Below are 15,261 nucleotides of genomic sequence, written 5' to 3' on the forward strand. Positions count from 1 at the left end.
CAAAGGAGTTCCAGTTTAAACAGCTTAACTTATCCTTTAAGAATTTAAGATAACGTCACTGCACTGGCTCTATATGTTCTCTTTTTTACTAAAACCCAACAACAACTATGAACTGATTAAACCCATGAAAAAAAATAGAGGATTAAAATTCATGTCAAGATAAATGTAAAATTTTGATGAATGGTTAACTAGCTGGGTAATTGATGAAAAAAAAAATGATGGAATAGCAGAAAGAATGAAGAAAAAACAAGGAAATAGAATAAACCCTGCTTATACCTCTTGGGGCGCGTTCGCTTTTTTGTGAAATGAAGTTTGGTCATTGACTTATTTATCCATGTTCGGATTTCAAGAATAAGTGAGACCCACGGTAAATTTTATTTCTCGGGGTATTACTTGCCCGGGTAAATGATACCCTTCTCATACTCGGGTATGTTTGGTTTCCCGAGTGGAGGGTAAGATGAAAATATCAAAGTTGCCCTTAAAAGGTTCGCCGTTCGAGAGCTTCTCCCCTTCTACTGTTCCTTCTCCAAAACTCACCATTACTGCTGAAGAGTTCATCATCTTCATGACGAGAATAGAAGAGTTGCAGCAGCAGTGACCTCCCCAAACTCTTTCTCTTTCTCTCATTCTCTTCCCTCTCTCTCTTCTTTCACTTCTCTTCTCTCCTTCTATCTCTCTCTACATCATCCTCAACATCTACCGCTGTCAATCTAGATCCAGCAGGCACTACTATTTTCATAGCCACACCTGTTTCATCTGGTACTCTCGCCTGAAATCAACTATCCGATGGTTTTCTTTTCATCTTCACGATAGTGACCCACTTCACGTAGTACTATACATCGATTTCAGAGCGGTCCCCTGTTTCAAGATTCCCAATCATCGATTTCAGTTTCAGAGCTACTCTTTTCGTTGCTGGTAGCACTATACATCAAAGAGTTTAAGAAATAGTAAGAAAAGGAGAATTCGATTGCTACTTGTAATCCCATTGCTACAGATCTGGGCATCCCATTGTGAAGTGATTCTCGACAACAAACAGGTGTCGTTCTTTCTTCTGACTTTAATTGGAGATGCCAGGATCCTGATATATGCCCTTGAATGGTTGATTTCAACCTATTGAAACCTCCTATATCTATTAATCCATACCAATAATATTGTTCTTGCTTTGCTTCAATTTCTTATGATATTCCTTGGCTACATATGACCTTCACTATATGATTTAGATCGTTGACAGTAGAATTATGCAATTTGTTTTTCTATATTTTACTTGTCTTGATGTTTGTTTTGATGTTAAAACTATTGATGATGCATGGACCATAGGGGGAATATGGACTTACTGTTAAGGGTTAGGATTGTTGAACAGCCAAACTTCTTTCAATATTAATTGAATTCTCTAAACATAAGTTGAGGAAAAATTTATGGAGATGTGGTGATTAGTTTCCTAAATTGAGTAAAATAACCCAATAATCCAAAAAATAAGAAAAATAATGATAAAAGTAAAATAATAAATAGGTAGAAAATAAAAATGGGAAATATGAATAGAATAAAATAATAAAATTAATTTAAATGGTTAGTTAAATAACAAAAGTAATAAAGTAATGCAAAATGGGATGGACAACATGAAACATGATTTTTTTAGGGGGAGGAGGGAGATGGACAACATGAAACATGAAATTTCATCTAGTTCCCCCAAGAAGAGAAAAATTATGCACACATCCCACTAAAAGAACGTTGTATTCTTACAGTAATTGTTTAAGAAGAATGGCTTATTCATTTTGCAGAAATTGTTTAAAAATAACGTTTCTTAAACACCGAAAACAACTCTAATTGCTCCTTGTTTAAGAAATGATCTTGAGGTAACATTTCTGTTTGGTTGTACAAAAACAATTTTCATGTTTGATTACATAAAGAAAATTAAAACGAAATTTATCTATTTGGTAAATAGAACATGAAACCATTGTCTTTTTTTTTTCATTAAGAGATGCTCACAGCATATTGACCTAAAAGCATGTATGAAGCTTGGGTATCCAATTTGAACCCAACTAAGCCTAGCCTGAGCTTTTGCACAGGTTGGATTGGGATTTGGTCATGTCCTTCCTAATAGCCAAAGCAGATTCATCCCTATCATGATAGAACAAGTTACTAGGAGTATGGGAGGGGAGAGGAATAACTGGAAATCCCATTTTTTTCAATCCATTTTACTGCTAAAATCCATTAAAATAGAGTGTATATACCAGGAAGCAAAATGACAAGGAGAACATCAAAGAAAACACAAAACCATTTCACTGTGATATGGTGCAATTCACAATTGCCATTCTGTTATGTGTGTGTGTAATGAGATGGATAAGGGCCAATGTAGATATTTGAATAAAACAAGAAAACTATTGAACAAGTGCAAACCTGTTATTGTCAACAGCAAGGTTGAAAAGTGCCATAACTCCAAATTCCACAGCTTTCTCGTTAAGAACATGAACAACCAACCCCAAAAACCGCACAAGGGCCTCAACAAACCCATTGGTTCCCATAAAAATTCTGGCCTCTTCATCATCCTTCGTCAACTGTCGTATATGTTCCACTAGTTTGAATTACATCCTTAGGTCATTTCCTTCATACAAGACAGTCACGAAATTCCCATACATATGAAACAGGTCTAGTTCAGAGTTTTCTTTTGCGTCAGGCATATTTTCAATCTCATTTCTTTAAATCTTCTCAGCAATCCTATTCTCCTCAACAGGCACTACCTTGATTCTCTTCAACTTATAGGAGTCAACACTCTCTATGGATCTAGAATTAGTTGATTCACACTCAGATAATGCAAGCCTCCAGTAGTTTAAATCAAGATTTGTGAATTTTCTTGTTCCAGGTATCACTAAAATGTGGCAGCTGCAAGGGTTGCACATCACATTGAGAAGGGAAATGAAAATGGGCTATTTATCAGCATTGTGGCATCATGTTCAAATCTATGGGTCCTTATTCTGGATGCAAGCATTGGTTTCACTACTCAATTTTATGAGCTTTCACCTTATTTTCTTCATAAAGCAAGTAACTACTTGCACCTTATTTTATGAGCTTCCACTGTTTCATGTTCATGTTTGGGAATGCTTGGGCATGGACAAGTGGGTTGGTGTGTGAGGGGCAAGGAGTGTGCCTGTGGCTTGACTCAATTAGTTTCTTGAACTTGTGCCAATATCATGGAATGCCATCAAGAAATTATTAAATTGACATAGCTTATATTCCCATTGACATATTATCAGAAGAATTTCAAAGAAATCTCTACGTCCAACTTTACCATCTCTAGATATGGTTATTATGTTTCTCACTAGTATTAAAAAAATCACATTCCTTGAGTAAAGCACAAAGGTAGAGTTGATTCAGTTCCTAATTTTCAAGCCTTGTCTTCTGTTAAGTTGATTTGTTTCGTATGGATGGAATTTGTTAAGCTTGTTAAGTGAAAATTCTGCAACTGGGAAAACCAATATAGTTATTTATGTTTTTTTCCCTTTTCTTACAGGTTTGTAGCCGATGCCTATATAGGGAAGTGTGACAGGGTTTGGCCTACTGACCATATGCTGATCAAATATTGGGATTTTCTCTGGTTATTAAGAAAATACCAAGATTGAGACTTAGTGAATGGAAAATGATTTGGCTGTTTACATGGTACATAAATTTAAGAATGTCAGCTTTTTGTGTTGTTTGAAAAATGTGAGAGCTAGATCTATATGATGTTCTGGTTCCTTGATCGCTGAACCTTGAACCACAGAATACAAGATCCATGTTTATATTCAGAGAACACAAAATGTGAGAGATGGTTGTTTACATGGTTCCTGGGTTGGCTTCTATCCAATCACCCCCAATCTTATGACAATCCATCTACAACTACAGGGGAAAAGGAGAAAAGGGGAAACTGTAGAAATAAGGGACACAATGTGTATGATTTGTATCACATGGACTTAAGCTTAAAGGATAAAATTGGCAAGAGGTGAAAAAGATAACAAACTTACCCAGGAAAGTAGGTATTGCAAAAGAAAATGGGAAAGTAAGGAAACTCACTTACCTGGATAAATTAAACAAAAAAAAGAACATGGGTAAGTGCACTTACCCAGGTAAATGTATTTCCGAAAAAAGAACAGGGCCTTAAGACTTCCAACAGCAAGAACACCTTGCATGCAGATCATGTCTAGACATAACTAGAAAAGAAACAGGAAATAAGTTCTTAAACCTTTATTTATTTAGCAAAAGAAGATTTAGGCTTACTCGAGTCATCAAATTGATAACTACAACTTCCAATAGGTTTGAAAACCTCTACAACAGCCGTTATGGGTTACTGATTTTTGTAATCTGCATCCATAAAAATTTGGATGGAACAGGTATTCTAGGAAAAAACTTTAGATTTTCCTTTTAGCCCCATTGATTCCATGATATTCCATGAGATATATATTTATTTATTGTTGAGATCCATTATAACTGCCATGGTTTATTTAAGCATGTTACATCTTCTAATAAATTTCTTAATGTAGTGTCTGATTCAGTTATTAGACAAAACAAAAGTCAGTTTTCTTCTCTATATTATCTAATGACCTACATGACTGCATTTATATAAACACCTCATCCCTTTGTCTTCTTAAGAGAGGCAAAAGATGTGGTTGATGAACAGGAAAAATCAAGGGTTGGGTATCTGAATTCAAAAGGCAGATGCAGACAGAGGATGACAAGTCATATAATTTGGACTGCCACTAGATCTCCCCTCTTTTATCTTTGTTGACAGATTGGTTGTACATAACATGGCAATCTGTTGCCAGAAAATAAAAATAAAACAACCAATCTATAACCCATTTTATAAACAACCCATTATGGAGTATCTTAATCTATAACCCATTTTATATAGAAGAACTAAAACATTAAAAAGGAAGTTTTAATTATGTTCGACCAACCACACTAGCCACCCAGGCAAGGATAGCTTACTAGTCTCTTTTAAGAGAATATCTATTCCTCTCATGAATGTAATTGAATGTAATTTTAAGATTAACAAAGAAGAAAAAAGAAATCGAGGAAAGACTCACATCAAATGAGTCCCAGTTATTTTTTTCTGCTCTTTGGCATTGTTTGCAGGCCATAAGATTTTCTAGATTGATCATCAACAGTAACACAGCTATCTAGCATTTCAAGTTGGGCTATCCAGAAAATTCATTAAGCCATTCAAATCAAAATATTGCATAGCAAACCTAGCTTCTAAGAATCAAAATAAGGTATTGAAAAGAACAATGAGCAATTCAAACCTTAGCTTAGCTAGCATCTCTGAAAAGGAAATGTCAAAGGAGACATGACATTTGTCAATATCTAAGCACAATAGTAATTATCAAAAAAAAATATCTAAGCACAGTAGTGGTGAATGGATTTCTCTGAATAGAAAGAGATATCTGCAGAAATGGAAATATCAATATTTAAACCCAGTAAACCAGAGTGATTCCAGCAATGGTACCATATCTTGTTTCACATGTTTTGGGGGCAGCAATGGTAGTAGGTACTTTATAATTGTAGGTGTTCAAGACTGCTATCAGTATACCCTACCCGGGCATCTCTTCAAATAGGCTAAGATTCTTTCTGCCGCAATAAGATGTGTGGTTCTAGGAGAATGCATGTACTGGCTGACAACACTAACAGCATAAATAATATTTGGCCTAGTGAGGCAGAGATATAGGAGCTTTCCTACCAATTGCTGGAACATAACTTTGTCTTCAAGAAGCTCTCCACTCTCTGCACTAATCATGTGGTTTTGTTCAATTGGTATATCTGCAGGCTTGACACTTAACTTTCCAATTTCTGCCAACAGGTCTAGGACATATTTCCTCTGAGAGATAAAGATCCCCTGTTTGGATCTAGCAACCTCAATACCCAAAAAATACCGTACACCAAGGTCTTTCACCTCAAATTCTTGATGAAGGAGCTGTTTAAGGGACTCAATCTCATGGCTATCATTCCCTGTGACCACAATATCATCAACATATACTGCCAGTAGTGTCAAGGAGGACTCTACCTCTTGATGAATAGAGTATGATATGATTGGGCCTATACATAACCAAACTTCACAAGGGCTAGTCTGAATCTATCGAACCAAGCCCTAGGTGACTGTTTCAAACCATACAAAGCCTTGTTGAGCCGGCAGACCTTCTTACCTGTTTCCGCATCATAGAATCCAAGAGGCAAACGCATGTAAACTTCTTCCTGCAGATCTCCATTCGAAAAGCATTTTTCACGTCCATTTGGTATAAAGGCCAAGTGTGACTTGCTGCAAGGGATAATAGGACTCGAATAGTGGTCATCTTGGCTACCGGGGCAAAGGTTAACCAAGCTTTATACCTCTCAATGGATCCATCTGCATTATGCTTCAATGTAAATACCCATCTGCATCCAACTGGTTTTTTTCCTTTGGGCAGATCAACTACCTCCCAGGTGTTGTTTTTCAACAGGGCATCCATCTCAACTTGCATTGCATCTTTCCATTCTGGGACGGATAGGGCTTCTTGCACTGTTCTTGGAATAACATTGGAAATAGAACTAAGGTAGGACCTATAAGTAGGAGATAGGCGATCATAGGATAAAAAATGGGAAATACAGTGGGCTGTAGATGTGGTACAATGTCGTTTTCCTTTACGGACTGCAATCGGAAGGTCAAGATCATCTGTAGGAAGTGAAATGGCAACAATAGAGGAAGTCTCTATGGGCCCTGGGATTGTAGTACCTGGACCTAGAGCTGCAAATGAGATTGGAGTTGGCCTGGACTACTGATGATCATGATCAACCTGCCTGCACCGCCTGTGATAGACCCTCAACTCCTGATCCCTCTGACCACCCTCACCATTGCAGCTCTCATCACCCAATGGAATAGGTAAAGGAACTGCCCCACTCTCACTGCTCTCCCCCTGAAGACAAGGACTCAAACCCCCACTCTCACTACTCTCCCCCTGAGGGGAAACCCGAGGATAATAGGGTGTCCCCTCAAAGAAAGTGACATCCATGGAGACAAACTTCCTCCCTGAGACAGGATCATAGCAGCAATAACCTATTTGAGTTTGTGCATAACCAAGGAAGATGCATTTGGAGGCTTTGGGTTCGAACTTGGAGTGATGGGGTCCGAGAAGCTGAACAAAGCAGGTACAACCGAATGTCTTAAGGGGAATAAAAAACAAGTCCTCGCGTGGGTGTAGAAGGGAAAAATGAGATCTCATATCAAGGACCCTGGAAAGAACCCGATTAATAAGGTATACCGCCGTGAGGATAGCATCACCCCAGAAGCAGATAGGAACATTGGAAGTAAACATGAGACTTCTAGCCACTTCCAAAATGTGCCAATTCTTCCTTTCGGCAACTCCATTCTGCTGAGGTGTATGAGGGCAAGAGCTCTGGTGGATAACTCCATGATGAAGAAGATAAGATGTCAATGATTTAGCAAAGTATTCCTTTGCGTTATTAGATTTGAGAACTTTGATCTTGGCATTAAACTGGGTTAGGATCATTTGGTGAAAGTTTTGGGTCAGGAAAGGTACCTCATCTCGTGAACACATGAGATAAACCCAAGAAAAACGGGTATGGTCATCGACAAATAACAAGAAATATCTGTACCCACCCATGGAAGGAATATGATAAGGCCCTCAAACGTCAGTATGCACAATATCAAAAAAATTATCATTCCTTTTATTACTCAATTTATAAGGCTTTCTACAATGCTTAGCAAACTCACAACTTTCACACTGTAACTGAGACAACTCAATAGACTCAAATAAAGCTAGAAACAGACTCTTTAAAGACCGAAAAGACAAATGACCTAATCGGTTATGCTTTGGCATAACCGGACTCACACTTTGAGAAACAAAAGACATCTTCTCTACTAACTCTTCCTGACGGAACCTCTCCCCGAGCAGATAGATCCCATTCGTCTCACGGCCAGTCCCAATCACCTTCTTCGTCTCCAAGTCTTGAAAAACACATCGGTTAGGGAAGAAGGTTACTGAGCAATTCATATGCTTGGTAATACTACTGACTGAAAGAAAGTTAGTATCAAGCTTAGGAACATGCAAGACAAATGACAGGGAGATAGTATCTGATAACTTGATGTCACCCTTCCTAGAAATAGGAACCAGGGAGCCATCAGCAATAGATACTTTATCCCTACCAGAAGACAAATGGTAAGTGGTAAACAGTGAAGGCAAGCTAGTCATGTGATCGGATGCACCTGAATCTATTACCCAACAAGGTTCAGTAGTACCTGGAGCTGAGGCATGACAGGCTAAAGCTCGAGTACCTGAATGTGCGAAGGCAGATGTGGCAGGGGCTGATGGTGACTGCGGTGGCTGAGCTGAATTTCCAACTTCCTTTTCTAACTGTATTAGGGCAGCCCGAACTGCAGCTAAGGTCTCTAAAGATGTTCTTTTTGTGCCAGATGAGGATGTTGAATCAATTTTCACGGCTACATAAGCAGTGCCCTTCTTGCTTCTCAACTTCGCAGGAACCAAGTGAGGATGCAGTTTCCAACATGTTTCTTTTGTATGTTTGGGCTTCTTACAATGTTCACATACCACATCCTTCTTGTCTTCCTTCCTCCTGTCCTTCTCTGAATCACCCCCTGATTTGGATGTGACCGCTACAAAGGCTGGTGTGGGGGGCTAAGGTTGCATCATAACTTTCCTTCTGGTCTCTTCACTATGTACGAATGAGTATGCCTGAGAGAGAGTCACATTGTCTCTAGTCAAAATCTGTTGTCGTACAATATCATACTCTAAATTTAGGCCTACCAAAAACTCAAATACCCGATTTGTCTCAACCTGCTTTCTATATATCTGTGCATCTTTGGGACTCTCCCACTTAAGAGTCTCTAAGTGATCAATCTCACGCCACAGGGACTGCAAGGTAGAGAAATATACTGAAACCGGTCTCTCTCCTTGTTTAAGATTTTTCACTTCACATTTCAATTCATATGCTCTGGCAACATTAAGGGGTTGGGAATAAGTTTCTTTCATAACATTCCATATTTCCTTAACTGTCTTTGCCCACAAGTAATTCCGGTTAATATGAGACTGCATAGAATTACACAGCCATGTCATAACCAAGTAGTTTTCTTGGATTCACTTGGTATATGTCGGGTCTCCCTTGGGAGGTTCTTTCATATCTCCCAAGAGGTACCCTAATTTACCTCTTCCACCAATAGCCATCATGGCTGATTGGGCCCATTCCAAATAGTTTGATCCATCAAACTTTACGGTTGTAATCTGACCACCCATCTCAGAAACACTACAATAACTGATGTTCCCAAGGCTGCCTTCTGCCTGATTTTTAAACTCCATTTCTGTCAAGTCTCAAAACAGCACTTGGACTACCAATCACAATCAAAAACAGTATAGGCCTGATCTGTATTCACAGTGTATGTGCACAAAACTGGGATAATTCTGATCTGAAACCAACTAGCTAACACAACAGTAGCTGTCCGTAGAGCTCTAACCCCTTAAGACTCTAAAAAATAGCTTAAAAGTAGGTCTGATATGCTTGGCAGAGTTAGGGTTTTAATCAGTCCTTAAAGTGAACAATTTAGTTGCACAATCCAATCAGTACCGTATAGATAGACTTGTAGTAGGGTTAATAAGAAACCCTAGAATCTAATCAATGCTAACAATAAACTTGAGGGCAGCTCTAGGTAGATCACAAGGTTCAGTCTAACACTAGGGCTTGCCGCAAAATCACTTTCAAACCCTAGAGCAGAGAGAAACAAAGTTGAGACAGTTCGGCCTAGGGTTTGCTATAAAACCCTAGTGAATCGAAGAGAGAAAACCCTAGAATGGTTCGGCCTCCCCCTCCAGATAGGTCCAACCTATCTTCTCTGATAGAACTTCTCTTAGAAAGTAAATAACTTACAAGGAAAAAATGTTCGCTGCCTTCTAGGGTTACCCGAACCCTAGTCTTCTCTGATCCTTCCTGACCACCAACACTCTGCAACCCTAACAAGCTTCCAATAGCTACTAGCACTTCTGGCGATCTCCAAGAATCAGTCTTCGAACTCCTTTTCAGCTTCCAGTCCTAGGAAATTCTCATGCGGTTGGCTGGTATTAGATTCACATGAGAAACCCTAACTTAGCTCTGATACCATGTGGTGTTCAAGACTGCTATCAGTCTTGATCACTAAGAAACTTCATGTTCGAAGAGAAGAGAAAGTGAAAGAGAAAGAGTGAGAGAGCAGTAGAACACAGGCTTTGAGGAGAAGAACAAAATCTCAATATTCTGCCGCCGCCACTTCAATTTAATATTTATATGTTATGCTAGTTACATGAAAGGACACATCTGCCCTTGGTGTTTACATCATAACACATAACAATATAAAACTGAAAAGTAAATAACAACTAGAATAACAGAATAATAAATTGACCATCAACTATGACTAGATACATTCTACCCTACGGACAGAGTGGGACCACAGCTGTGGGGCCCACATCAATGTTCTCGACAATAATTTCTTCAATATTTAAAGTTAAGATTGTTGCCTATAGAGATGCAATGCACTGAGGCCTCACCCAGTTTAGAAACAGACAAGAAGCAATGAAATAAAATAAGAGAAAATCATAGGATAAGATTGAAACCGGGAATTGAGCAGAGGCATGAATAGCATGAACCAAAACACACTAATAGTTTTAAATCGACAAGGAAACACATAAAATGCCATTCAAATCTGCTATAGCTTTGCTCCACCATACCCAACTGTTAGATTTAGGCATGAGTGGAAACAAAGCAAAACCATGAAGCAGGAAAGGCACTTGCCTTCTTCAATATCACCTTCAAGTTACAGGTTTGATGTTGTGGTAATGAAACCAAACCAGGTACGACATTTCCAAGCAATTTTCATTAGATGGAGTTGAAAATTTATAGTGAACATATTGTGTCCAGAAAAGATCCAAGAGAAAGAAGGAAGAGGGAATCAACCACTGGTGGTCCTTGACTGGTTTGGTTGTAGAAAACAGGGGAAAATGAAAGAATAAATAGAAGAAAGAAAGAGACTGCTGTGAATAGCCAAACCAGGTACGACATTTCCAAGCAATTTTCATTAGATGGAGTTGAAAATTTATAGTGAACATATTGTGTCCAGAAAAGATCCAAGAGAAAGAAGGAAGAGGGAATCAACCACTGGTGGTCCTTGACTGGTTTGGTTGTAGAAAACAGGGGAAAATGAAAGAATAAATAGAAGAAAGAAAGAAACTGCTGTGAATAGCCATAAAGAGAGGGAGAGAGAGTAGAAGGAAGAATGAGAATGGGCAGCCTGGGCCACGATTATCTTTTGGCCTTGAGGTGCAATAAGATGTCCACAGCCAAATTCAAACAGCATAGTTTGGATTGGTAGCTATACAATCAGAAATTCAATAAAGTAATCTTACACCTGTCAAATCTCAAAATATGTATTATACAACGACGAAAGATAAGCTTAAAAGAATTGTGGTAGCTGCTGCTATTTCTACCTGGAGGTTAAAAAACAGGGGAAAACTGAAAGGAACCTCCCTGTCTTAAGCAGGAACTGCCTCAACCAGCCTTGCAAAGTAAAACTGCGTTGTGATGAGACCTCTCTTCCTTATCCGCCACCCCACCTTCTGCAGTGCCTTTTCTACATCCGCCTCTGCGTGGAGGTAAGCTCTAGTTGCCTTTGATGGGCCAGGGAAAAGTTCCCCTACCCTCTTCAATAGATCGTAATAGAATGTCTTGGGGGCAAAACTCAGTATCAACCTCTTCTCTGCCAGTGATGCCAAGTGTGCTATCATTTCATCTGCCTTGTTCTGTGGATAATGTATCAGCACGTCTAGGCAGACTACCGTATCGTACTTCCCATCTATGCTCTCTAAATCACTCACTTCAAACTTCGGCAAAACCGGCGCAGGCGACCCATCTGTGTAGTCTCTCAAAATCTCTTCTCTTGCCTGCAAACGTTTTATATCTTTGTTCAGCGAAAACGACTCTACCGGCTGACGCCTAGAGTTTTATAAACAGCATTGCACAAAAAACTACTGCAAAGGATTTAAAATCCACGTAATTTGGCGGAACCCGCCCTTTCAAAATTCGTCAGTTTCAGAGTTCTATTCCTCACTATTGCTGGCATCAAAACAGTCATAATTCTCCCTGTTGTAAATCCTCATGTTTTCGGATTCCCGATTCCATTCATCAAAACTAAGTGCAATCTGCTGTGTTTCGGACTTTGGTAGGGTGGTATGGGGTGGGGAGGAGTGATGGAAATAGAAATTGACCTTCTGAGTACACAAATTCCTATGCCAATTGGGCCTTTGGGGCCAAAATGTTATAAAGCAAAACAGCAATGCGGAAAACAGGGGATCTAAAGAGCCAAAGAGGGCAGTTTTGCCTTATTTACCTGCTTCTCAGCCTCGGCAACCATGGCGGCCGAGATATCACTGGCTGATACAATTGCACCTTCCTTGGCAAGCGGAATCGCGAGGCACCCGGTGCCGCAACCGGCGTCACATACAGTGACACCTTTAAGAGGGCCATCGTCGGTGAGCATCTTCATTACGTTCTCGACGGTCTTGGAGTGCCCGAGTCGAATATCAAGCTGGACCTTGTTCACGTCGTCAGTATATCCGTAAATCTTCTTCCATCTCTGAAACCCAGAGTTATTGAAATACTCCTTGACGACTTCCTTGTCCCCGCCTCCGACCTCCTCGGCCTGGAGCTGGCGCCGCTTCTCGGGGTCGGCTAAGGAAAGCACGGCAGCCAAGGCGGCGATGCCACCACCGCCGACGACGGCGAGGGTAGTGCCGTCAAATGGGGCGCCTACGGAAGTTACGTCAGTGGATAGGAGTGGCGGAAGGGCTGATGCCAGGATTGGGGATTTAAGTCTGGGCTTGGTGAGTTTAGGAGAGTTTGGGAAGAATAGAGGGGAGGGGTTAGGGTTGTTGTGGAAGCAAATGGGAGAATATAGGGCAGCCATCGATGTGGAGAAGGCCGTTGTTTCAGACTTTCAGGCGAGGCGACGAGGAGCCGAGGAGGATGGAAACTGGAAGCTTACTCTTATCTGGTTGATAAATGATAATGTAATCTAGGAACCAGGATAGGGTGGCATCCAATCAGCCACTGCTTTTGAGTCTTGCTTGGCTGTGGGTTCACCTTTTGGTAATTATTGTGGGTCTTACCTCTTACAATCCCTTTTAATTACAAAACCATAGCCTGTAGCCACCAATTTTGGTGGGAGGAAGTCAAAATTGACACTCGTGATGCAATGCGTTTGAACTCGAAGGGATTTTCTCTTCGACTCCGCTAAATCTTTGACACGTCATTCGCTACTCACTTGACCAATACCATCAATGGAGACGGGACCGGCTCCTCACGAATGGAAGCCTCATATGTACATCCACCGTGAATAATAATTGATATATTCGGGAGATGTTCTAATGCATGTTAGGATGTGCGCGTGAGGCGCCTGGTCTGAGGAGCAGATCCGGTGTCCCATCAACCGGCTGAAATTTTAATTTCAGTTATGACTGATAAAAATATTTTTAATGAAAATTAATAAAATATAAAATCTTTGTAAACAGAATCTAAAGCCCCATTTGGCTTGTGGGAATAGGGGTTTAGAATCGGAATTAGAATGGGTATTCTGATTCCAACTATTTGGTTGGGTGGAATTGAAATCCTATTCCCATTCCTGCTGGAATAGCCATTCATTGCCCCTCTCTTGGGAATGAAATCTCATTCCTGCTGATTTTAATGGCATTCCCCCATTTGAGGGAATGATCATTCCTTACCCTTCTCTTGGGAATGAAATCTCATTCCTGTTGATTTTAATTCCCATTTTCATTCCTGTTTGAACCAAATAGGCTACGAGAATGGACTATTTCGATTTCGATTCCGATTCCAACTATGAACCAAACGGACCCTAATAGAAAAAAAAAAAACCTCCAAAACCCACAAGATCTCATCTTCAAACCCTTCTCCCCAACCATTAAAGGTGGTGTTAGAACCATGGGCACTTCAGCATTATATGGATTCTTATGCATATAGACTTACAAAAGCAAGCATTGATTTATGTGCATGCCTATCGTTTGGAGAATCTTCATTTTAGTGCTTCCCCCAAATGGAGTTTGGCTTCAGTCAGGGCAAAGTCTATTCGAGCAGCCTTTACTACTTTGCATTGAGAATATCTTCGTATTATGTGCTTTATTTCACGGGGAGATATTCTTAATGCAAGGTTTGGAAAGGCTGTTATAACGGTGTGGGCACATGTTTGCCCTAATGGAAGCTGATCTCCCCCAATAGAAAAGCATTTATTCACTATTTTGTTGATGTGGTGCTTAATATCACTTAAGTATCAATAAATCATTGATTTTCTCGGTTTTACAAACATTTAGTGAATAAATGCCCACAATTTCAAATACATACAAAATCTACAAGACAAACCCTTAGGTTCTTAGCCAAAAGGCAACTCAAAGACAAAGCCTTCTTCAAATAAAACAAAGTGATTGTGGCATTGGATATGCAAGACTGCAATGAGCATCTTCTTTTTCTTCTTCCATACGAAGTTTCTGCAAGTAAAAACAATAGTTCCAAATATATTTTTCCAATAAAAATATATCTAAGTAGTCACATACAAGTTGGTAAGCTCCCATGAATTTTTACTTTAAATAAATTCTAGGTTTCAGATTTTAGTATGAAAGTGGTATTAGAAGGATTTTGAACACAAATCAGTAGGTTCATTGGCTTGGCCGGTGTTAACAATTTCCCAAACGAGTTACGGTTAGGGTTTGTTTGTATTCTTGATTTTTGACTTTTGTATTTTGTGGTTTCCAATATTAGAAACGAAATTGGTGGGAGGTTTGTTTCAACTTCACAACAAAATATCTAATCTAGGTGAAAAATATGTCTTTCTTCCATGGACAAGAAATCCTAGACATCAATAGCAGCTCACTCTTTGAACATTATTGTTGTTGTTTGAAACTTCCTGTTAACACTATCCCGTTAAAATTCACATTTGCCATTTGATGTAGGCGCATTTGGCTGGCCTGTACGGGGCAGACGTGTGTCGAACTGGAGGGAGCCAGCCTGAGTGTACATGGGGACACCTAGAGCTCAGGCGTAACTGGAAGGACCCAATCCAAGAGAATGCGTGGCTCTGGCAGAGGATCTCGCCAGGCCCTCGTATGGCTCGTATCTGGACCATGGCCCAACTACTCCTAGGCAACTCTGGCTATAAATACGAAGCACCCCCCACAAGGTAAGGGGCTAGACTCT

The 15,261-nt window shown here is 39.8% G+C and overlaps 1 protein-coding gene across 1 annotated transcript; it reads right to left on the reverse strand.

The window, feature by feature from the left end:
- Positions 1–11,361: 11,361 nt before the first annotated feature.
- On the reverse strand, positions 11,362–13,147 carry CHLM (magnesium-protoporphyrin IX methyltransferase). The gene is made up of 2 exons (XM_010252228.3): positions 12,389–13,147; positions 11,362–11,942 (listed from the first exon to the last, which is right to left on the reverse strand). The coding sequence occupies exons 1-2, from the start codon at positions 12,962–12,964 to the stop codon at positions 11,535–11,537; spliced, it is 984 nt and encodes a 327-aa protein (XP_010250530.1). The 5' UTR covers positions 12,965–13,147; the 3' UTR covers positions 11,362–11,534.
- Positions 13,148–15,261: the final 2,114 nt, after the last annotated feature.

The sequence above is a fragment of the Nelumbo nucifera genome, chromosome 3 (genome assembly GCF_055504915.1).
Source record: "Nelumbo nucifera cultivar China Antique chromosome 3, China Antique-T2T, whole genome shotgun sequence".
Classification (NCBI taxonomy): Eukaryota; Viridiplantae; Streptophyta; class Magnoliopsida; order Proteales; family Nelumbonaceae; genus Nelumbo; species Nelumbo nucifera.